We start from the raw sequence: 23960 nt of genomic DNA on the forward strand, positions 1-23960 counted from the left end.
ATGAAACTTGTAAGTCTTCGCAGTAATAAATGAATAAATTTTAATTATATTACATGATCTAATAATATATTTATATAAAATACTTTATATATAATATTTTTGTTATAGTTCTTAGTTGGTTTATTTGTCGCCGTATGCTCGGCCGGACGTTTGGAAAACAATTATTTGCCCCCAAATAATGCTCAAGCATCTGGAGGTAACGCTAAATTTTTAGCTGCCCCTTACGGAGCAGCCGGAGGCCCAACAACTCCTCCAGTACCAATCTTGAAAAGTGTGAATGAAAACAATGGCGATGGAAGTTACAATTTCGAGTAATTATAATTGTTATATATTATTTTAAACATTACTAATTTGATAATTTAAAATAACTTTAATAATTTATAGATATGAAACTGGAAATGGAATCAGCCAACAAGAATCTGGACATTTAGAAAACCAAGGAAGCGAAAACGAGGAACAAGTGGTTAGCGGATCTTACTCCTACACTGGACCTGATGGTAATGTTTACACCGTTCAATACCGTGCTGATTCCAATGGATTCCAAGCCTTTGGAGACCATTTGCCCACCGCACCTCCAGTACCTGAGGCTATCTTAAAATCTCTGGAACAAAATAGAGCTGAAGAAGCCAGCCAAGCTAGCCAAGCTGCCAGTCAACAATATTTGCCACCTAACAAATATAATGGAAATAGCAACAATGGATACCATTATTAGATTTGCAAATAAAATATCATTGTACATACCGTAAACAATAAACTTTATGCTTAAGTAACATTTTGTATTATCAATATGATAACTTTACAACTAAACTTATAAAAATATTGTGTAGGGAAACTTAAGTATGGCTGTGCCAGGGTACGGTAGCGACAGTCATCCTAGCAGCTAACTATACTGATTTTGAGATAGGGTCCAAAGCGAGAAAGATGAAGAATGATTATTCGAGCAAGTTCCCATTATTGCTTTCAGTCAGTGCCTTACATTAACATGATCTAAGTAATTTTTAATATTCGAATTCTTTTAAACTTTTAAGAGCAAAAACAACTTTCGATGGTGTTTGTAAACAGAAGTTGTCTACTATAACTGAAATAATGGATCAATTCCTTGAAAATTATCTAAATTTTGACAGGGGCTTGAAAGTAGAGCGCGGTGTTAGAGATGCTCTATCCGTTTATGATGAACTTTTAAGAGAATAACGCAAAAGAGCAAGTGATACAACATTAGATGCTTTTACCACAAAAGGTAGAAAACTGACGGACTGCGGAAAGCTAACTAAATATGACTGTCAACCGGTTTGAATGGTTAAAAAAACATTCGGTTCCTATTGATAGGAAGATGTGCTGATTAGTTTTTGGCAAAGGCAGGTCCAGCCGTTATGGGGATACGGAGCAAAGAGTGCAGAAAATACAAATCAAGTTTTTGAGAGAACGGAGTTTCCGATTTGAATGATTTAAACAATATTTCAATTTATAAAGATGTGCTGATTTATAATGAGGAGAAGAGGTGATTAGTTCTTGGCAAAGGAAAGTCCAGCCATTTCGAAGATTCGGACCTAAATGTGCAAAAAATGATGTGCAAGTTATTGAGAGAACTAAGCGTCCGATTTGAATAATTCAAAAAACTTTCTGGTTGTTTTAAGAAAATAATTGCTTTTGGAAAAAAAAATTTGTTCCAAATTTTTTTTGTTCAGAAAAAAAATTTATTTTGTATATCGATAATAATACATATTTTAATTTTAATTCTGTTCTAATATACTTTAAACAAAAAATGTTAAACTTTGCAATTCAGTTTATATAATTCTTATAAATATTAGACAATATTACAATATTTATAATCTATTTCAAAACATTTAATATTCCTCGAACATTTCGTTACGGTACGGAAAGTTCCAGCAATTTGCCTTATGGCACGATGCCTTACACCCCACTAGTTTAAATGTTTATGATGTGTTGTGTTACATATTATTGTTATTAACGACAATAAAAGTCGTTTCAAACCATTTTGGTGATTATACCTAATGTTTTTAACCTATTTGTAGGTGTATCACTACTGACTCCAATTGGTGTCACAACCGTCCCTCAGACGTGGACGGTGTTCGACTGGTCTTTTTTAGCTTCCCGTAGGGTAGTTATAATCGTAGGCCGAAAATTTAAAATGACAATGTTTGCATATCTTCACGTTTTGAAGGTTTTTGTACATTTTGGCTTACATCAGAAAAATGTGTGTGTGTGTGTTTTGTGTGTCCGCATTTTTTCGTCCACGAATTTTCGAAAATGTTTAAAAACCTTCATTTTTTTGTCATCTAAACTACAACTGCCTGAGAAGGCATTCAGTAATTGTTGTGATTAGTTATTAACTTCCCGAAGGAGAAGTTTATGTTTTCATAAAAAAATCCGATTCGCTAATTTTATGTTTTCTCGACGTTTCGAGCCATTCTGAATCGAATGAGATCAAATTTGAAAAAAGTATGTATGTGTGTGTGTGTATGTGAACAGATTTTTTGCCGTAAATCGACGTTTTCTCGAAAACGGCTGGGCCGATTTCAAAAATTTAAAAGCCATTCGATGTATCTCGATGAGGTTTGTTTTGTGGGACGATCGGCCGAGACGTTTCTTTATAAATAGCAGAAAAGTGAAAAAAAAATTGTGCACGTTTTAGCCAGCAATTCTGAACCGATTATAAAAATTCAAAAACCGTTCGAAAGATATTGGATGGGAATTGTGCTGATTAGTTTTTGGTAAAGATCGGCCGGGCCGTTTTCTTGTAATAATGTGTTAAAAAAAATTTTTCGACGATTTTTTTTTTTTTTGACGATAGATACCATAGTCTTCTAGATCATACTAAAATATTACGGCCCTACGACAACTCGTTTAGCTTTAAAAATTCATCAAAGTTTGCAAAAATTGGTATCGTTTTATTGGCATTTGTCAAAATTAGACCTTTGATCGACGTTTTCTCAAAAATGCCTGAACCGATTTTAGAAATTTAAAATCCATTTGATGTATCTCGATGAGGACTAGTTTGTCAGTTTTGTGCGATAATCTGCCAAGCCGTTTCTTTGTCATTTGGGAAAAAGTGTTAAAAAATCAAAAACTGGTCGAAAGATATTAGTTGGGAATGATACTGATTAGTTTTAGGTGAAAATCTACTGAGCCGTTTTCTTGTAATTAACTGTTGAAAAAAAAATTTAAGCCGATTTTTATGGAACTTTTTTTGGCGATATACATCATGGTCTTTCAAAACTTACTGAAATATTACGGCCTTACAAAAAGTAGTTTTTAAAAAAATTACGACAAGTAGGTTTTAAAAATTCATCAAAGTTTGAGAAAATGAGTAGTTTTTTTTACGTTTGTTAAATTTAAAATTAGAGGATTTACTTGGTATAATGATAGAGTACTTGGTCTTAATGAACATACTAAAGCATTAACGTCCCATGGAAACTGATTCAATTATAAAAATTGTTGATTTTCGAAAATTTGCTCTTAGAAAATATTTCCAGTTAACGTGTTCGTTCGTTTTCAATTATGTGTAATAAATCCGCTTGGAATACTTTTACAAATCACTCATAAATTAATTTATATTTTATTGATTAAGTCGAATATTTACACATATCGGGAAGTTCATGTAACTTGCCTCAAGGCTAAATACCAAACCAACTACAGTAGAACTCCAATTATCCGAACTCCGACTATCCAAATTCCAATTATCCGAACTTCGATTATCCGAATAGCCGATTATCCGAATCACTTTCAGAAAAAAAATTGTCCAAAAAAAGTCTAAGTGCGCTATTATTCTTCCACCAGCAAAGCCAGTGTAGGCACATTGTTTGTTTTGATTTGACGGAGATGTTTACAAAACAATGATTTTTATTTCTAAACTTGTACTTTTTTTTTTTTTTAACTCGTTTAAGTACATTTTATTTATATTTAAAACATGTGAAAATGACATGTTTCTTTCATTTAATTCAATAAAAAAATAGTGCAATATCAAAACGTAACTTTTTTTCTCTCCAATGGCAATTTTTAAAAAAAACTCCGATTATCCGAATATTTGATTATCCGAATGGGTCCCGGTCCCCATTAATTTGTATAATTGGAGTTCTACTGTAGTTAAATAAGTTTTTAAAATATAACACATTGGTAGTATTTCAAGTTAGTATAATAAATATAAATACGTGACAATAATTGCAAGCAAATAATAAATATAAATATGTGAGAATAATTACAAGCACTATACTAAATATATAACTATACTAAGTCTAATGGATCTAATCTTCTTAGTCTCTTGACAGTGTAAAAACCTTCGAAATAATCACAATATTTTTTTTTCGAAATGTTTTCTTTCATAACGATTATGTTTTGTTTATGCATATAAGTTTACATATCTTGAAATGATACACATCCTTTGCAGAATACGCTGGTTGCCTCCTGAATTAGCACTTGTAAATTTACGTTACTAACAGTTTCAAGAGTATTTAAAACTATTAACACTATTATTGATAAATGTTCATTTATTATTGATTATTTTTATTCTTTATATGTTTAATTACAATACGGAAAGTTAATTTGTCTTAAAGCACAATGCCATACCTTACGAATCTTACGATAGCTTCACGATGCCACCTACCATTAGCTTTTTAACATTTTTCGACGGCTGCAAAAATTGGTAAAAAGCACGTTGAATGTGGTATAACAATTGTACTCAGTTTCAATTTATTATAATGCCACTGCATTTTTAAATATTACAAACTATATGTTTGTAAATGTAAAAATAAGAGCTGTAAACATTATAAAAATTTTGGGCGTCATATTAAAGCTGTAATTAATAGAGCAATAATAATTATAAAATCACAAGAAACATAAAGCCTAATAGAATAATAGAATAACTTTTGCACTGCGATATTAAAATAACTGACTCTCTCATAAGTATGGTGTGAAATGGTTGAAGCAAAAATGTTTAAATAGAAAGACCATTTATAAGACAAACGTATAAGGTAAAGTCTGACAAACAATAATACGTTAAGAATAACTGTCTGTTCAAAACTTTCATTCTAGGCTTAAGGAACCCAAGATACTTTTTTTACACAGAGTCAATTTAAATTTTATAATATACTCGATTTGAAAAAAAGTTGATTTTTTTAACTTCCCGAAAGAGAAGTATATGTTTTTGTCAAAAAAATCGATTCGCTAATTTTATGTTTCCTCGACATTTCAAGCCATTCTGAATTGAGCGAGAAAAAGTATATATGTGTGCGTGTGTGTGTGTGAACAAATTTTTTGCCGTAAAAGTCAGTTTTGTGCGACGACCGCCCAAGCCGTTTCTTTATAAATTTCAGAAATGTGAAAAATTTTTCATACGCAAATCTGAATCGATTTTGAAAATTCAAAAACCGTTCGAAAAATATTGGTTTGGGAATCGTACTGATTAGTTTTTGGTAGAGATCGACCGGGCCGTTTCCTTGTAATAAAGTGTTAAAAAAATTTTTTTTCGACGATTTTTATTATTATTTTTTGATGGTAGACACCGTAGTCTTATAGATTATACAAAAATATTACGGCTCTACGACAACTCGTTTAACATTAAAAATTTGTCAAAGTTTGCAAAAATTACTATCATTTATTTGAAATTTATCAAAATTAGACCTTTTATTGACGTTTTCTCAAAAAATAGCTGAACCGATTTCATTTAAAAGCCATTCGATGAATCTCGATGAGGATTATCGTTTGACAGTTTTGTCGGACGATCAGCCAAACCGTTTCTTTGCAATTTGGAAAAAAGTGATAAACTTTTCGTCTACATTTAAACCTCATACTACTGAAAAATCAAAAACTGATTAGTGGTAATGATACTAATTAGTTCTAGGTGAAAATCTACCGAACCGTTTTCTTGTTATTAACTGTTGAAAAAAAAAATTAATCCGATTTTCATTGAACTTTTTTTGGCGATATATATCATGGTCTGATAGAGCTTACTGAAATATTACGACCTTACGACAAGTAGTTTAATTTTAAAAATTCATCAAATTTTGAGAAAATGAGTAGTGTTTTTGACGTTTGTTAAAACTAATATTAGACGATTTACTTGGGTAACGATAGAGTACTTGGTCTTAATGAACATACGAAACCATTAAAGTCATACGGAAACTAGTTTGATTATAAAAGTTATTGATTTTTGAAAATTTGCTTTTAGAAAATACTCTGAGTTTAACCTGATCGTTTGTTTTCAATTATGTGTAATAAATCCACATAAATTAATTTCTTTTTTATTTATTAAGTTAACTTTTAACTTATAGATTGTATTGTAATCTGATTGTTAAAATTAACAGAAATAAAAAAAAAAAAAAATATTAAGTCGATTATTTACACATATCGGGAAGTTCATGTAACTTGCCTTATGGCAAAATACCAATACCAACTAGTTATTTTATGGTTTATAATAATTGAGTAATATATGTTACACATCTATTTTTCTTAATGAACCATATAATCAACTATGCTTAGCAATGATTTTCCGCAGGATAATTTGTACGTAGCTTTTTACTACCTGCAAACGATTTAATAATTAAATCAAATAAGATATATTTTGAATAGATTTTATTAAAATTAAAGCTTCAAGATATAAAATAAGGTTTGTATACACATATTTACAGTTGTATAGATCGAGTATTTTACATATTCATAAATCGTCGTCTATTGAATATTTTAATATTGGTATCCACCGTTTGACTTTTTAGCGCTAACTACGGGTGGTAAGTATTGTTGGCTGGCAGATTGGCTGGCTTCTTCAGCTTTGTTTTGTTCCAAAGATTTCAAGATTGCTTCAGGTACTGGAGGAGCGGTAGGTAGATGGTCACCGAAAGCTTGGAATCCATTTGCATCAGCACGATAGTGCACAGTATACACGTTGCCATCAGGTCCAGTGTAAGAGTAAGATCCGCTGACTACTTGTTCCTCGTTTTCACTTCCTTCGTTTTCCAAGTGTCCGGATTCTTGTTGGTTAATGCCGTTTTCAGATTGGAATCTATGTAAGTAAATAGTAATTGCATTAAATGTCCTAGATAATAGATAAAGCTTTAATGCTTACTCGAAATTGTAGGTTCCATCTCCGTTATTATCATTAACACTCTTTAATATGGCAACCGGTGGAGTTGTTGGAGCACCAGCAGCTGCATACGGAGCAGCCAGGAATTTGCCATTGCCTCCTGATGAAGAGGCATGGTTGGGAGGTAGGTAATTGTTATCCAAACGCGCGGCCGAGCATACGGCTACAAACATTCCAACCAAAAACTGAAACAAAAATAATTCGCTTCGTTAAATATATATTATAATGTAAGTTATAAAAGGATAAAAGTTTATAAAACACTTGCCAGTTTCATGATGCTGATTATTTTATTCGTGAGCGAATGATGCTGGTCTAACTATCTCACTAGTATTTATACTTAACCATCTTTGAAGATCAATTTACAAATTCAGAAATCCAGTTGTAATGTGGTTTCACGGCCGGCATAAGGTGACAACATTAACAATGTTTTTTGTCATACGAAAGCTCTCGAATGGAAGCTATGTTATTCTTATTATACATGAAACATTTGAATATTCATTTACATTAACTTCTATGTAACATATGAATATTATCTCGGTCAAATCAGCCTGAAAAAAATAGTTTCAAGTTTTTATAATTATAAATATGTAAAGAACATCTATGAAGAAAAAACTATATTTTATAAAATATTTTAAAATATTAAAATTGTGTTGTAACAAGATATTGATAAATATACTCGTCATGTACAAATGACAGAACTTTGTGTATTGACGAGTATATTTGTCATGCGTATGAATTTTTAGTCATTGGCTATCTAAATTGCAACTTTTGAAAAAGATCTATGGTGTATGGCATCGTGCCTTAAGGCAAATTGCTGGAACGTTATAAGTACCGTAACAAAATATTCGAGGAATATTAAATATTTTCAAATAGATTATTATAAATACTGTAACATTATCTAATATTTATAGCAATTATATAAACTGAATTGCAAAGTTAAAATTATTTATTTAAAGTATAAAGTGTGAGTTTTAGAACTTTAGCCAAAATTAAAATTAAAATTTAAATTATTTTTGATATACAAAAACATTTTTTTTCGGAATTTTTTTTTTTGAGAATCATTCAAACAGGATGCTTAGTTCTCTAAAAAACTGCCACTCTTTCACCACCACTTCTCCCAATCATTACAAATTGAATGTTTTTTGGATCATTCAAATCGGATACGCCGTTCACTCAAAAACTCGATTTCTATTTTCTGCAATCTTTACTCCGTATCTTCGTAACTCCGTAATGTATATTTCAAAAATACATACAGGGCTTTAAACCAGAAAATGGAAACGTTTACTTTTGTTTGTTTGTTTTCACAAACATTTAAGGAAAATCGGTTGTGGCAAACACAATTTTGATGATATATAAATGCTAATAATTTTAAGACGTCTTTGAAATTTTATGCAAATTTAGAAGTTAATATTTTTTTGATTAGATTTAGTATTAAACACAATGAATATATTTTTTATATAGACGAAATCGTAAAATTTAATCTAAAAGCTTTCGGGCAACTTGAAAAGATTGAAAGCTCTATTTTTTACTTTTATTATGAAAGAATACCATGTGTTCGAGTATAACTATTGAATTGAATACAATATATTCTGAAATGAAGCACAGAATGCAGGCACAAAAATGTTTGAAATATAGTCGTTAACTTAGATTTTTTTTTATCACATTATCTTTAATAGTTATTTATAAAGATATTTAGAAACGTCGTGATTCATTAAACCATTCATATTAAGTAAATGATAAACTAAATATTTATGGCAAAAACCCAAAGAATATTATGATTAACATAAAAATAGATCAATTTATTTTTTATGCAACATTCAGATCCAATTAGCATAAACGCCCACTAGCACGCATATACTATGCATGTTTTTAAAGTAGTTGCATCATAAATATTTTAACGTGGACAATCCAAATAATATCATTGTCGTAAAACGAATTCATTTATATTTGTGATTTATTTAAATCTGTATTATTTGCGCATAAATTAAATCAACTGATCTAGTTAAAATTCACTGAATAGTTTAACAAATGTTGTTGGAGGTCAGATATATTGAAACCTACAAGGGAGTGGATCTACATGGACTTCTTGTTGGAGGTTAAAACCGTGAACGAATATTTAATCTTTATACAGCTACCCCAAAATAGCAAATTATTAATTAACTTCCCTTAGGATAAGTTATTGTAATCGTCCAAAAATCGAAATTGAAAATTTTTACATTTCTTCACGTTTTGAAGATTTCTGAACATTTTGGCATACCTAAAAAAAAGGATGCGTGTGTGTATTTGTGTGTGTGTGTATGTATGTATGTATGTATGTATGTATGTATGTATGTATGTATGTATGTATGGATACAAATTTTCGTCCACGTTTTCGGCCGCACGGATCAACCGATTTGAATAATTCAAAAACACATGCGATTCTTATTGATTAGGGGATGTGCTGATTAGTTTTTGGCAAAGGCAGGTCTAGCCGTTTCGAAGATACGGAGCAAAGAATGCAAAAAAAAGAAATCGAGTTTTTGAGAGATTGGAGCATCGGATTTGAATGATTCAAAAAACATTCAATTCGTAATGACGAAGAGAAGTGGTGATTAGTTTTTAGCAAAAACAGGACCAGCGGTTTCGGAGATACAGAGCTAAATGTCCAAAAAGTGGCCGTTTTTGAGAGAAATAAGCATCCGATTTGAATGATTCAAAAACCTTTCTGCTTTCTCTGACAAAACAATTGCTTTTGTAATTTTTGTTTTATTTTAATATTTTTTTCCAAAAAAATTTTTTTTTATATATCGAAAATAATTCAGATTTTAACTTTATTTCTGGCTAAAGTTTTAAAGCTCACTTATATACTGTAAATAAATAATTTTAACTTTGTAATTCAGTTTATATAATTCTTATGAATTTATAATAATCTATTTGAAAATATTTAACATTCCTCAAACATTTCGTTACGCTGCGGGAAGTTCCAGCAATTTGCCTTAAGGTACAATGCCATACACAATTAGTTTTGGCATAGATTTGAATATATGTATGTATGTATGTATGTATGTATGTATATGTATGTAATTTAATCATTTTTGGATATAAATTTTGCATGTGAATTCTCGAAAAAACCATATGATTCAAACTGATGGTATGAATCATTATCTGCCTTCAGAGGAAAAATTGAGTACTTGATTAATGCACATCAAATTATTGAAAACATAAGGAGCTTTTAATAATATGTACACATTTTTTTCATTTGTTAACTTAGAGTTTTTGCTATACGGTATACAATATATATATATATATATATATATATATATTGTATGATTCTGAATTTGATGTTGACATATGTATTAACAAAGTCTAATAATCGGGCATAACATCAATAAAAAACATGAATTTCTTTCAAAAATTTATTTTAAATCCATACGTTTCAAGTTAATGTTTGTAATACATAGTGTAGTGCATTACCATATCCTAATACCATGGATTATTAAAATTTTCCATTTCCAATAGTGTAGTGCATTACCATATCCTAATACCATGGATTATTAAAATTTCTCAATTTAACACTAAGATCAACTAATTTTTCCACTGAATGAAGGCTAGGATTATAGCCGAAACGTATGGATTTAAAATAAATTTTTGAAAGAAATTCATGTTTTTTATTGATGTTATGCCCGATTATTAGACTTTGTTAATATATATATATATATAGTATATATATATATATATATATATATATATATATATATATATGTTCGCACATATATGGGCTAATTTATCTTCCGTATCATTTTAAATTTTATATAGCGATGTAGCAAAAATATCTATATTTGTAATTCATAATAATTGACGTCAGATATGGCATTAGAGAAAAATAATATTTATTATTCACAATATTTTACATTTACAAAAAATAAGTATTTTCTATTTAATAGTGGTATCCACTTTTGCTGTTCTTGTTAGGTGGTAAATATTGTTGACTGGCGGTTTGGCTGGCTTCTTCGGCTTTGTTCTGCTCCAAGGATTTCAAGATGGCCTCTGGTACTGGAGGAGCGGTGGGCAAGTGGTCTCCGAAGGCCTGGAAGCCGTTGGCGTCGGCACGATATTGGACGGTGTAGACGTTGCCATCAGGACCAGTGTAGGAGTAAGATCCGCTGACTACTTGCTCCTCGTTTTCACTTCCCTGGTTTTCCAAGTGACCAGACTCTTGGTGGTTTATGCCGTTTTCAGATTGGTATCTAAACGAATCAGATAATGACTAACTAGCTGTAAGTGGAATTCTGTCTTAAGGCAATTAGGGCATCGTGCCTTAAGGCAAATTGCTGGAACTTCCCGTACCAAAATTATTATTTTTTTAAAAACGATCAACATTTTTGAAAAAAAATTACTTTGAAAAAATAAGATTTTTGAGAAACTATAAATTGGACAAAAAAATACTTTTTTTGAAAAAAAAATTTTTTTTTTAAAAATAATTTTTTTTAAAATTTTTTTTTTTTGAAAAAAATTTTTTTTCTTTATTTTGACATATTGTGGAAGATCTGAACTTTCTTTTCAAAGCAATCGTACTGCTTTAACTGCATAGGGACAAAATATAAAGCGCGTGAGCCCCGCGTCCCTGTCTAACGCATAAACATTGGTACGGAACCCATAGGAATGTTAACAAAATGTATACTTATTGTTAAAATCTCTATAAAATATCTGATAATTTGATGTGCATATGTCTAATGATCATTTTTGACCGCCAAATGGCTCATTTTTTTACTTTTTCCTCCATATCTCCGAAACCGCTAGACCTACCTTCATGAAATTTTTTTCGATTCTTCATCTTGTCAATACAAGTGAAATGTTTTTTGAATTATTCAAATCGGACGCTCCGTTCTCTTAAAAACTAAGTTACCGTTTTCGGCACTTTTTGCCCCGTATCTTCGGAACGGCTAGACCTGCCTTCGCCAAAAACTAATCAGCACGTCTCCTTATCAATACGAATCTAATGTTTTTTGAATTATTCAAATCGGTTGATCCGTGTTCCCGAAATCGTCGACGAAAATTTGTATCCGCACATACATACACACACATACATACATACATACATACATACACACACACACACACACACACACACACATACATCCATTTTTTCTAAGGTATGCCAAAATGTTCAGAAACCTCTGAAACGTAAAGATATATAAAAATTTTCATTTTCGATTTTTTTGCGATTACTATAACTTACCCTACGGGAAGTTAAATATATTAACTTAAAGAGTTAGATGTCCTCATTAGAAATTTACTCGTAGTTGTAGCTTCCATCGCCGTTGTTCTTGTTAACGCTCTTCAAGATGGCAACAGGAGGAGTTGTTGGAGCACCGGCAGCGGCGTAAGGAGCTGCCAAGAATTTACCATTGCCCCCTGATGAAGATGCATGGTTCGGGGGTGAGTAATTGTTCTCCAGGCGAGCAGCCGAGCACACGGCGACGAATAATCCGACTAATAACTGCAAAAGTTCAATTGGGTTTATTCTCAGCAAAGTCTTATAAATATCATACTAAACAAACTTACAAATTTCATGGTGCTAGTTAGAACACTATACAGTAAATGTCACTTCATCATTCATTAATTCTTTTATATATCATCATCGCACGAAATGTGATTGTCAATGTCACAAATCTTTGTTATGCAAATTCCAATTAATTTGTAAATTCAATTATCTGAATAGATATAACTTATTAGGCATATGACAATTTAAGAATTCAATATAAAGTCAGATAATGCACTAGATCCTGAAGTCGTGAAAATATTAAAAGACGGAAAATACTATTATAAGCGCTACTATTTCTTAACTTATTTGAGTCAACCACCTAAAAATGACATTTATTTTATATTTATTTATGAAAATGAAATGTATAGTAATTAATATACGTCCTAAACATTTTCATATAATTTCTATAATTTAAAATAATACTGCATATTATATGAAATTTACACGTCTGAATAGTCTGAAGATCGTTTCACGACAGATATTTCTTATTTTAATTAACTTTTTCTTAAATTATTTTTTTAAATAATTGATTTGGTATTATATTTATCAATACATTTTATTGTCCATTTTCATTTCACTTAACATTAAATTTTACTAATTGGTTTGCATGTTCAGAAATAAGAAATGGTAAAAGTTAAAAATAAATTAATTTATTTTTATTTGTAAATCCAATAATAGATACATTAATATGATCAATTAATATAATAGTATTAATAGGATAGATAGTAATTAATTAATTTGATCAACCGACGCTATAAAAGAATCATTATTCGATCTACTTTTCTTTGACATTGACCATGGCGGTGTACGTGGAGTTAGCATATAAATATCACATATGATCTGAGCAGAGTATCATTCACATCGTTGAGTTTTAACTCGCACCATGAAATTTGTAAGTATGAGAACCACAAAGAATTAATTTATCAAATTACGTATTTTAATAAAAAAATACGATTCAATTGTTGTAGTTATTAGTCGGATTATTCGTCGCCGTGTGCTCGGCCGCTCGTTTGGAGAACAATTACTTACCCCCGAACCATGCATCTTCAACAGGGGGCAATGGTAAATTCTTGGCAGCTCCTTACGCCGCCGCCGGTGCTCCAACAACTCCTCCTGTTGCCATCTTGAAGAGCGTTAACGAGAACAACGGCGATGGAAGCTACAACTACGAGTAAATTTATAATGAGGACATCTAACTCTTTAAGTTAATATATTTATTCATTATCTGATTCATTTAGATACCAATCTGAAAACGGCATAAACCACCAAGAGTCTGGTCACTTGGAAAACCAGGGAAGTGAAAACGAGGAGCAAGTAGTCAGCGGATCTTACTCCTACACTGGTCCTGATGGCAACGTCTACACCGTCCAATATCGTGCCGACGCCAACGGCTTCCAGGCCTTCGGAGACCACTTGCCCACCGCTCCTCCAGTACCAGAGGCCATCTTGAAATCCTTGGAGCAGAACAAAGCCGAAGAAGCCAGCCAAGCCGCCAGTCAACAATATTTACCACCTAACAAAAACAGCAATAGCGGATACCATTATTGAATAGATTAATACTTTTTTTCTTTAAATATATGTTTTGTAGAAAAAATTATGTTTTATAACCTATTTTGTATAAACTTGAGTGCCAAATATAGTAAAGTCATGTGTTAAATGAATCTATAAGTTTTTCTTAGTTAAAGTGTGATATTTTTAAATATTTTTTTACCTATTAACTTTTTCAAGGAAAAGATTGTTTTTGCCAGAAAATCTGACTTTCTACATTCATGTTTTCTGATCGTTTCTAGTCATTCTAAACCAGTGGTTGCCAAAGTGGGCGCCAGCGCTCCCTTGGTGGCGCTGCTGCGATCCAGGGTGATGGGCTTTGGAGCACTTAGAAGGCGATGATTAGTTGTAGGGGGCGCTTACAGCACAAAAGTAAAAAAATATATCATTAATATTATATATAAATAAATGATTAACATTAACACTATATATAAAGATAATATTTTAGTTAAAATTTTCCAAACATATATGACATAAATAATTTTATAATACATTAGTTAACAGTACTACAAATCCCATTTTAGTAAAAAAAATATTTTAATTTCTTTTGATGCCGACTTTGTCACTGTCGGCCCTGAATCATAATTTAATGCTGACTTAAATCAAAATTGAGAATTTATTATTATTCTTAGTGATAACATAATTAGCAATGATTACGCAATACGTCAGTTAACTCGTCGTATAATTAAAAATGGGCCACGTGATAGATTGAAAGGATCTAAAGCATCTTCATAAACGCGAGTGATCTGTTTGTTGTATAAAAGCTTGTAAAGTTGCAAAAAAGCGTTTGTCTCGTTTCGCAATCAATGTTGCAATCATAAAAATATATTATGTAATTTGCAATTACTCTATTGAGGTTATTAAAACTGAAACTTTTTAAATTTTCTTAGTATTTACTTCTTTAAAATTAAATTGGCATAGTCCAATTGCGCAATGCTTGTCCCGCCAAACGAAAGTTATGATCTTTGTCAAAATTTAAATGTTTAAATGTGTATGTGCAAGAAATGGTGCGCAAACATTACTATAATTACAAAGATTTAAAATATTTTAATTTTTTATCAGAATTTTCTGAAAACGATGGTTCACACTTTCTTTGTGATTCGACAATTTGTGTAACTTTTCAACGCGTGTAACTTTACCAAATTCTGTAAGAGATTCTGTAGAGAGAGAGAAGATGTGACGGATATGATTATTACTTGCCTCGCTATTAATTATATTTTTTTGATATCTACCCGTAACTGTCCACCCGAGTTACCGTGTTTTGTAAAATAAATAAAAGCTACAAAAAGAATTGATGGAAATAATAGCAAATGAAGAATTGAAATTTAAATTCTGAAATAGCTACCAACAGTTCTGGCTGCAAAAAGAGATGCCAACGGCTTACCCACAAATTTGGTCTGTCATTGAAAAATTTATGATTGCATTTCCGTCATCATACTTATATCATTAGTGGAACGTGGATTCAGCGCTGTGACTTTTTTATTAACAAAAAAAAGAAACCGATTACTTATAGTCGATCGTGGTGATTTAAGATTACATTTGACGAAGATAGAAACGAAAATTGCTAAATTGGTAGCAGCAAACTAGATTCATCCCTCACATTAAAATTATAATGATTGTATATTTATTCTGAATATAGTTTTATAATTTCAAACTTTGATGTTATTTTACAACCTTCTTTTGAAAGAGTAAAGGATTAATTTTGATAACGTCCATCATTTTAATAAATAAATCATCAAATGTTTTGCAAAACCTTTCCGTCAGCAGTGATGTACCATTTGCAATTGCATTTCATTACAAATATATCCGTAATATATCTGAAAAATTCAATACAGTGGCTTGCGGACCTAGAACATTTGAAATTAACTGATGGTGCATTTTTTCCGAATGTTTTATGATTTATTAAAATAGCTTACACTATCAAAATTGGTTTTTTATTCGTTAATTTATCTTGTACACATACAATAATTTTTATATACCTTATTAATTGCTATTGAAATGAAAAAAAAATAGGGGGGCGCTGAGTAATATTTTTTCTCGAAAGAGGGCGGTTGGTGAAATAAGTTTGGGAATCACTGTTCTAAACCGTTTAGGATCAAATTTGGAAAAAGTATTTATGTCCATGCCTGTTTGCCTGTGCATATATATAATTATACACATGGTTGTCTATCCTAAGGGTATTTTACATCTCCAACATTTGTTTCTATTTCTATAAATAAATATAATTGAAATAACAAGATATATATGTAACAGAAAAGAAGAACTGTTAGCAGTTTTCTAAAAAAAAATACAGCTACGTGTTTTTTTTTTAGAAAAAAGCATAATAAAATAACCAATAATGTATAAGGAAGGAGAAAAATTGCAAGACAATACATAGACAATACTTGTTGGATAACTTGATACAGAGTTATATTCAAAATATTTATAAATTTTGAAACTTTTGAAAAATTTGAACCTTTTTATATTTTGATTTTTTTGTTTTTTGAAAATATTGAACTTCTTTTAAGCAATTGCGCTGCATAGGTGATTCGAAATATCAAAGCGCGTAAGCGCCGCGTAGTCGTCTAACGTGTAAACATTGGTACGGAACCCATATAAATGTACACAACATTTGTACTTTTATTATAATCTTTATGGAATATCCGATAATACGATGTACATTTGTCTAATGTTCATTTTTGACCGCCAAATGGCGTTGTTTTATACTTTTTTTTATTGGATCTCCAGAGATGCTGGACCTGCCTATACAAAAATTTTACCAGTTGTTCATTTTGTCAATACAAGTAAAATGTTTATCGAATCATTTAAATCGGACGCTTTGTTCTTTCGAAAACTGGATTAACATTTTTAGTTCTTTTTGGCCCGTATCCTCAAATCGGCTAGGCCTTATCAATACAAATTTTAAATTATTCAAATCGGTTGATTTGTGTTCCCGAAATCGTCGACGGAAATTTGAATCTGCACACACACGCACACACATACGCACGCATATACACACAAATACATCCATTTTTTTAAGGTATGCCAAAATGTTCAAAAACCTTTTAAACGTAAATATATAAAAATTTTCATTTTCGATTTTTTTGCGATTACTATAACTTACCCTACGGGAAGTTAATTAAGAACATTGCTAATATTTACAAGAATTATTTAATAATAATTCAGTAAATTTATCAAGTATTTTAACAATTTACAATCCTGATTCGATGTGTCAGCTTTTGATAAAACTTGCCATCACACTTTAGTACATTTTTTTTAAAGTCGACCGATTTGAAAAGTTTTAAATTCATAGTTTAACAAGAAGTAGTATTTTTTGAAACTTGGAGCGATTGTATTATTGTTTATGATTGTGGTCCTACAAATATTATTCACAGTTACTGTTCCTAAGTTTAAATGAACAAAATTAGTAGAAACTCACTACAATTTCACCAAATTGATAGTTTTACCAAACCTCTAAGTCGCACTTAAGAGCGTATATTCTCCAAACAACGTGAGTTTTTTTTTTTAATTTTTTTTAGGGCAGTCAAGTTAAAGTCAATACTGTTACCCCATTTCGGTGTGACATCAAGGTCTGGGAGACCATGTATATATATATATATATATATATATATATATATATATATATATATATATTAATTTAAATATAACAAATTATTATTTTAAATTTTATATAAAACATACATAATTTATCTACGTTTGTTTATTTTTTTATGAAATGTACATAATACGCTGTAAAATCACATTTAAAATGAAATTATACTAATTTTATATTACTTATACAATAATTTAAATTATTTATTTAATAGTGGTATCCGCTATTGCTGTTCTTGTTAGGCGGTAAATATTGTTGACTGGCTTGGCTGGCTTCTTCGGCTTTGTTCTGCTCCAAGGATTTCAAGATGGCCTCTGGTACTGGAGGAGCGGTTGGCAAGTGGTCTCCGAAGGCCTGGAAGCCGTTGGCGTCGGCACGATATTGGACGGTGTAGACGTTGCCATCAGGACCAGTGTAGGAGTAAGATCCGCTGACTACTTGCTCCTCGTTTTCACTTCCCTGGTTTTCCAAGTGACCAGACTCTTGGTGGTTTATGCCGTTTTCAGATTGGTATCTAAACGAATCAGATAATGAATAAATATGTTAACTTAAAGAGTTAGATGTCCTCATTAGAAATTTACTCGTAGTTGTAGCTTCCATCGCCGTTGTTCTCGTTAACGCTTTTCAAGATGGCTACAGGAGGAGTTGTTGGAGCACCGGCGGCGGCGTAAGGAGCTGCCAAGAATTTACCATTGCCCCCTGATGAAGATGCATGGTTCGGGGGTAAGTAATTGTTCTCCAAACGAGCGGCCGAGCACACGGCGACGAAAAATCCGACTAATAACTACAACAATTGCATCGATTTTTTTTTATTAAAATACGTAATTTAAAAAATTAATTCTTTGTGGATCTCATACTTACAAATTTCATGGTGCGAGTTAAAACACAACGATGTGAATGATATTCTGCTCGGATCATATGTGATATTTATATGCTAACTCCACGAACACCGACATGGTCAATGTCAAAGAAAAGTAGATCGAAAAATGATTCTTTTATAGCGTTGGTTGATCAAATTATTTAATTACTATCTATCCTATTAATACTATTATATTAATTAAACGTATTCACGTATCTATTATTAGATAAATAAATAAAAATAAATTAATTTATTTTTAACTTTTACCATTTCGAACTTTTGAACATGCAAATCAATTAGTAAAATTTAATGTTAAGTGAAATGAAAATGGACAATGAAATATGAAATGTATTAATAAATATAATACCATATCAATTATTGTAAAATAAATTTAAGAAGAAATTAAAATAAGAAATATCTGTCGAAAAACGTTTTTGAGACTATTCAGACTTGCAAATTTCATATAATATGCAGTATTATTTCGAATTAAAACAAGCTGTAAGTGGAATTCTGTCTTGAGGCAATTATGGCATCGTGCCTTAAAGCAAATTTCTGGAACTTCCCGTACTACGAATACTGAATGTTTTCAAATAAATTATTATAAATATTTTAACATTGCCTAATATTTATAAGAATTATATAAACTGAATTGCAAAGTTGAAATTATTTGTAAAGTATATTAGAACTATAGTCAGAATTAAAAATAAAATCTGAATTATTTTCGATATACAAAAAATTAAAAAAAAAAAGTTTAAACAAATTTTATTTAAATCAATTATTTTATTAAGAAAAGCAAAAAGTTCTTTGAATCATTTAAATCGGACGCTCAGTTCTCTCAAAAACTGCCCTTTTTTACATATTTAGCTCCGTATCTTCGAAATGGCTGGGCCTGCCTTTGCCAAAAACTAATCAGCTCTTTTCCCTATCAATAGAAATCGAATGTTTTTTGAACCATTCAAATCGGTTGATCCGTGCGCCCGAAAACGTGACTGGAAATTTGTATCCATACATACATACACACACACACACATCCATTTTTTCTGAGGTGTGCCAAAATGTTCAGAAACCTTCAAAACGTCGAGAAATGTAAAAATTTTCAATTCCGATTTTCGGCTCATTACAATAACTTACCCTACGGGAAGTTAAAAATTATATGAAAATGTTTAGAACGTATAATAATTACTATAAATTTCAAGTATAGGTATATCAAGGAATTATAAGATTATTGAAAGTCATATTTAGGTGGTTGACTCAAATAAGTTACGAAATAGAAGCGCTAGTTATAATAGTATTTTTTGTTTTTTAGCATTTTTACGACTTCAGCATCTAGTGCGCGCATTATCTAATTTTATATTCAATTCTTAAATTGTCACAATCCTAATAAGTTATATCTATTCAGATAATTGACTTTACAAATTAATTGGAATTTACCTAATAGAGATTTTTGACATTGACAATCACATATAAATACGTTGTAAAGCATCTATGAAGTGACATTTACTGTATAGTGTTCTAACTAGCACCATGAAATTTGTAAGTTTGTTTAGTATGATATCTATAAAAGACTTTGCTGAGAATAAACCCAATTGAACTTTTGTAGTTATTAGTCGGATTTTTCGTCGCCGTGTGCTCGGCCGCTCGTTTGGAGAACAATTACTTACCCCCGAACCATGCATCTTCATCAGGGGGCAATGGTAAATTCTTGGCAGCTCCTTACGCCGCCGCCGGTGCTCCAACAACTCCTCCTGTAGCCATCTTGAAAAGCGTTAACGAGAACAACGGCGATGGAAGCTACAACTACGAGTAAATTTCTAATGAGGACATCTAACTCTTTAAGTTAACATATTTATCCATTATCTGATTCGTTTAGATACCAATCTGAAAACGGCATAAACCACCAAGAGTCTGGTCACTTGGAAAACCAGGGAAGTGAAAACGAGGAGCAAGTAGTCAGCGGATCTTACTCCTACACTGGTCCTGATGGCAACGTCTACACCGTCCAATATCGTGCCGACGCCAACGGCTTCCAGGCCTTCGGAGACCACTTGCCAACCGCTCCTCCAGTACCAGAGGCCATCTTGAAATCCTTGGAGCAGAACAAAGCCGAAGAAGCCAGCCAAGCCAGTCAACAATATTTACCGCCTAACAAAAACAGCAATAGCGGATACCATTATTGAATAGATTAATACTTTTTTTAAATGTATGTTTTGTAAAAAAAATTATATTTTATAACCCATTTTGTATAAACTTGAGTGCCAAATATAGTAATGTCATGTGTTAAATGTATCCATAAGTTTTTCTTAATTTAAGCGTGATATCTTCAAATATTTTTTGACAAATTTGTTAACTGTTCCATGGAAAAGATTATGTTTTTGCCAGAAAATCCGACTTCCTACATTTGTTTTCTAGGCGTATCTAGTCATTCTGAAACGTTCAAGACCAAGTTTGGAAAAGGTATTTATGTGCATGCGTGTTTGCTTGTCTGCATTTTATATACATAATTCTGCTCATGATTTTCTACTCTAAGGGTATTTTACATTTCCAATATTTGTTTCTATTTCTATAAATAAATATAATAACAAGATATAAATATATATATATATATATATATATATATATATATATATATATATATATGTGTGTGTGTGTGTAACAAAAAAGAAAAACTTCTAGCAGTGCTGTTTAGCGGATAACACATACGCAATACTTGATTGATACAGAGTTTTATTCAAATTATTTACTAGTCGCTATGGGTCGATCAGTATATAGTTTGGCACGGCATGTTTTCCCACGTCAGATACCATCAATTCATACACCTACATATAAATATATTAGTGCTTTCTATTGAATTATAGTATTTGTTAAATATAATATTTTTATTAAATATAAAATAAATAATATTTTTTTATTTAAATATAATTATTTTATTTATTGAATTATATAATTTAAGAATAGTTCATTTTCTTTTTTGTTTTCTTAAATTACTAAACCATGTTTTTATTATATTAAATTTGATATTTTGGTGATATGTAGAAGTAAACTAGTTGTAAGTGGCATTCTGTCTTAAGGCGTTTTGCATGAACTTTGCGTTTAAATAATCGACTTCATCAAAAAGAATTTCGATATAATTTTTTTTTATTTGGAAAAATTGTTTTAGCTTTCACTAAAAACTAATCAATGCAATTTCTGTTTTATATCTTTCAAGCAAACTTACTATATCTGTAATTGTAGTGCACCAGATTTCCTGATGATTTGTTTTTGATAAAGATCTGCCAGGCCTTTTCTTCGTAATTAATTAAACTTCATTCAAATTTTTAATGAATAAATAAAATTATATGGGCTTATGAAAAGTTAATTATTATTTACTGAAGTTTGGAATAATGGACCATTTCGATTAATTACACACTGAAAAAATGCAACGGGCCGTGCCTGGCCAGTGTGCACCGCACGCAAGCGGCTGCCTTTTGGGGCTATATATATATATATATATATATATATATATATATATATATATATATTGTATGATTCTGAATTTGATGTTGACATATGTATTAACAAAGTTTAGTAATCGGGCATAACATCAATGAAAATTCATTCATTCCGTTGATTTATTGTTTTATTGTTATAAATAGTTAAAAAAGAAGAAGATTTAAAATAAATTTTTGAAAAAAATTCATGTTTTTTATTGTTGTATATATGTTATATATATATATATATATATATATTAATTTAAATATAACGAATTATTGTTTTAAATTTTATACAAAACATGTACAATTTATCTACGTTTGTTTATTTTTTCTTATGAAATGTACATAATACGCTGTAAAATTACATTTGAAATGAAATTATTTTAATATTATATTACTTATATGTACAATAATTTAAATTATTTATTTAATAGCGGTATCCGCTATTGCTGTTTTTGTTAGGCGGTAAATATTGTTGACTGGCTTGGCTGGCTTCTTCGGCTTTGTTCTGCTCCAAGGATTTCAAGATGGCCTCTGGTACTGGAGGAGCGGTTGGCAAGTGGTCTCCGAAGGCCTGGAAGCCGTTGGCGTCGGCACGATATTGGACGGTGTAGACGTTGCCATCAGGACCAGTGTAGGAGTAAGATCCGCTGACTACTTGCTCCTCGTTTTCACTTCCCTGGTTTTCCAAGTGACCAGACTCTTGATGGTTTATGCCATTGCCGGTTTCATATCTGTAAAAATTGCAGATAAATTTCAACTTGTATAAACAATTCGAAGTTGTTATGAAATTTTAATAATTACTCAAAGTTGTAGCTTCCGTCGCCGTTGTTTTCATTCACGTTTTTTAAAATCGGCACTGGTGGAGTCGCTGGGCCTTCTGCTGCTGCTGCTGCAGAAGGAGCTGTAAGGAATTGGCCGTTGCCTCCAGAAGTGGGAGCATTATTAGGAGGTAAGTAATTATTCTCTAAACGTCCGGCCGAGCACACGGCGACCAACAATGTTATTAAAAACTGAAATAATTTAATTAAAGTATTTAAGCTTAATATTAATTGTTGCTATTATATTGATGATGTTTCAATATTTTAAGCAAACTCACTAATTTCATGATGCTTGTTAAACAACACTGAAGTGAATGATGCTGAACGAATATTTCACGGCGTTTATATACGAGTGCCATCATCTTTGTCCAAGATGTTATGGTCAATGCCATAGAAGCGTAATATAATTAGGCTGCGTATCAATATTCATTCACTTTTATCTTCTAAACAATCATTTAATTAGACTGAATCTCAAAACCTGTTTAAATCAATTAGATTACATTTTACTGCAAATATCAAGTATTAGCTGAAACAACATTGCAAATAAAAATGAATCAATTTGAATATTACTAATTTTTGTAATAAATTTGTTTGAACATTTTATTTACGATTTGTTTAAATTGCATTATTTACCTTCCGTGCAATATATCTAACTATAAAAAAAATAATATTAGTGGTTAGAAAATAAGAGCATTCGAAAAATATTGGAGAGTCGGCTTAGAAATAATTTATAAAATACAGTGAAAAAATGATTATTGAAACATATAATGTAATTTAATGAGATTTAAATTATTTTTAGTTTATTCAAGTGATTAAACACACAAGCTGTTTACAAATTAAAAAATGACACGACTTTAACCCATTCGCTTTGGGTGATTTGAATGTAATGGCAGATATTTTCGATAGCCTAGATATTTAATACCAAGATAAATAAATATTTCTATAAAAGAAAGAATATTTATAAATTAAATCTATACATTTCTTATACGTATTAAATAATTCATTAGTAAAGGAACCGTGGAAAAAACAGTGCGTCCTTAAATATATTAT

General features: G+C 30.8%; 7 protein-coding genes across 7 annotated transcripts; 3 read left to right on the forward strand and 4 right to left on the reverse strand.

Moving 5' to 3' along the window:
• Nucleotides 1-712, forward strand: LOC113375540 (endocuticle structural glycoprotein SgAbd-2-like). Its single transcript, XM_026615473.1, has 3 exons — nt 1-9; nt 109-311; nt 385-712. Exons 1-3 carry the CDS (start codon nt 1-3, stop codon nt 710-712), a joined length of 540 nt encoding a protein of 179 aa, XP_026471258.1.
• A 5779-nt stretch (nt 713-6491) lies between these two features.
• LOC113375541 (endocuticle structural glycoprotein SgAbd-2-like) lies at nt 6492-7370 on the reverse strand. The gene is made up of 4 exons (XM_026615474.1): nt 7362-7370; nt 7079-7281; nt 6714-7015; nt 6492-6538 (listed from the first exon to the last, which is right to left on the reverse strand). The coding sequence occupies exons 1-4, from the start codon at nt 7368-7370 to the stop codon at nt 6492-6494; spliced, it is 561 nt and encodes a 186-aa protein (XP_026471259.1).
• Nucleotides 7371-11012: 3642 nt separating this feature from the next.
• LOC113375542 (flexible cuticle protein 12-like) lies at nt 11013-12649 on the reverse strand. The gene is made up of 3 exons (XM_026615476.1): nt 12641-12649; nt 12373-12575; nt 11013-11322 (listed from the first exon to the last, which is right to left on the reverse strand). Exons 1-3 carry the CDS (start codon nt 12647-12649, stop codon nt 11013-11015), a joined length of 522 nt encoding a protein of 173 aa, XP_026471261.1.
• Nucleotides 12650-13503: 854 nt separating this feature from the next.
• LOC113375543 (flexible cuticle protein 12-like) lies at nt 13504-14168 on the forward strand. Its single transcript, XM_026615477.1, has 3 exons — nt 13504-13512; nt 13589-13791; nt 13859-14168. Exons 1-3 carry the CDS (start codon nt 13504-13506, stop codon nt 14166-14168), a joined length of 522 nt encoding a protein of 173 aa, XP_026471262.1.
• Nucleotides 14169-17967: 3799 nt separating this feature from the next.
• Nucleotides 17968-18678, reverse strand: LOC113375544 (endocuticle structural glycoprotein SgAbd-2-like). The gene is made up of 3 exons (XM_026615478.1): nt 18622-18678; nt 18342-18544; nt 17968-18274 (listed from the first exon to the last, which is right to left on the reverse strand). The coding sequence occupies exons 1-3, from the start codon at nt 18676-18678 to the stop codon at nt 17968-17970; spliced, it is 567 nt and encodes a 188-aa protein (XP_026471263.1).
• A 1465-nt stretch (nt 18679-20143) lies between these two features.
• On the forward strand, nt 20144-20796 carry LOC113375545 (flexible cuticle protein 12-like). Its single transcript, XM_026615479.1, has 3 exons — nt 20144-20152; nt 20220-20422; nt 20490-20796. The coding sequence occupies exons 1-3, from the start codon at nt 20144-20146 to the stop codon at nt 20794-20796; spliced, it is 519 nt and encodes a 172-aa protein (XP_026471264.1).
• A 1720-nt stretch (nt 20797-22516) lies between these two features.
• Nucleotides 22517-23272, reverse strand: LOC113375546 (endocuticle structural glycoprotein SgAbd-2-like). The gene is made up of 3 exons (XM_026615480.1): nt 23189-23272; nt 22894-23102; nt 22517-22823 (listed from the first exon to the last, which is right to left on the reverse strand). The coding sequence occupies exons 1-3, from the start codon at nt 23270-23272 to the stop codon at nt 22517-22519; spliced, it is 600 nt and encodes a 199-aa protein (XP_026471265.1).
• Between the last annotated feature and the right edge of the window lie 688 nt (nt 23273-23960).

Source organism: Ctenocephalides felis, unplaced genomic scaffold (assembly GCF_003426905.1).
Source record: "Ctenocephalides felis isolate EL2017-DRISC unplaced genomic scaffold, ASM342690v1 CF-g0.4_SCAFFOLD_01886, whole genome shotgun sequence".
NCBI lineage: Eukaryota > Metazoa > Arthropoda > Insecta > Siphonaptera > Pulicidae > Ctenocephalides > Ctenocephalides felis.

Bases quoted from the DNA above. Each gene is read 5' to 3' on its own strand.
- LOC113375540 (XM_026615473.1), top strand. The intron at 312-384 runs GTAATTATAATT...AATAATTTATAG, and splicing joins GATGGAAGTTACAATTTCGA to ATATGAAACTGGAAATGGAA.
- LOC113375541 (XM_026615474.1), bottom strand. The intron at 7,016-7,078 runs GTAAGCATTAAA...TTACTTACATAG, and splicing joins GATGGAACCTACAATTTCGA to ATTCCAATCTGAAAACGGCA. The intron at 6,539-6,713 runs GTGGATACCAAT...AATCGTTTGCAG, and splicing joins TAGCGCTAAAAAGTCAAACG to GTAGTAAAAAGCTACGTACA.
- LOC113375542 (XM_026615476.1), bottom strand. The intron at 11,323-12,372 runs GTAAATTTCTAA...TGATTCGTTTAG, and splicing joins GATGGAAGCTACAACTACGA to ATACCAATCTGAAAACGGCA.
- LOC113375543 (XM_026615477.1), top strand. The intron at 13,792-13,858 runs GTAAATTTATAA...TGATTCATTTAG, and splicing joins GATGGAAGCTACAACTACGA to ATACCAATCTGAAAACGGCA.
- LOC113375544 (XM_026615478.1), bottom strand. From the start codon at position 18,678: ATGATCCGAGCAGAATATCATTCACATCGTTGTGTTTTAACTCGCACC. The intron at 18,545-18,621 runs GTAAGTATGAGA...CAATTGTTGTAG, and splicing joins TAACTCGCACCATGAAATTT to TTATTAGTCGGATTTTTCGT. The intron at 18,275-18,341 runs GTAAATTTCTAA...TGATTCGTTTAG, and splicing joins GATGGAAGCTACAACTACGA to ATACCAATCTGAAAACGGCA.
- LOC113375545 (XM_026615479.1), top strand. The intron at 20,423-20,489 runs GTAAATTTCTAA...TGATTCGTTTAG, and splicing joins GATGGAAGCTACAACTACGA to ATACCAATCTGAAAACGGCA.
- LOC113375546 (XM_026615480.1), bottom strand. From the start codon at position 23,272: ATGATGGCACTCGTATATAAACGCCGTGAAATATTCGTTCAGCATCAT. The intron at 23,103-23,188 runs GTGAGTTTGCTT...AAATTATTTCAG, and splicing joins TAACAAGCATCATGAAATTA to TTTTTAATAACATTGTTGGT. The intron at 22,824-22,893 runs GTAATTATTAAA...CAATTTTTACAG, and splicing joins GACGGAAGCTACAACTTTGA to ATATGAAACCGGCAATGGCA.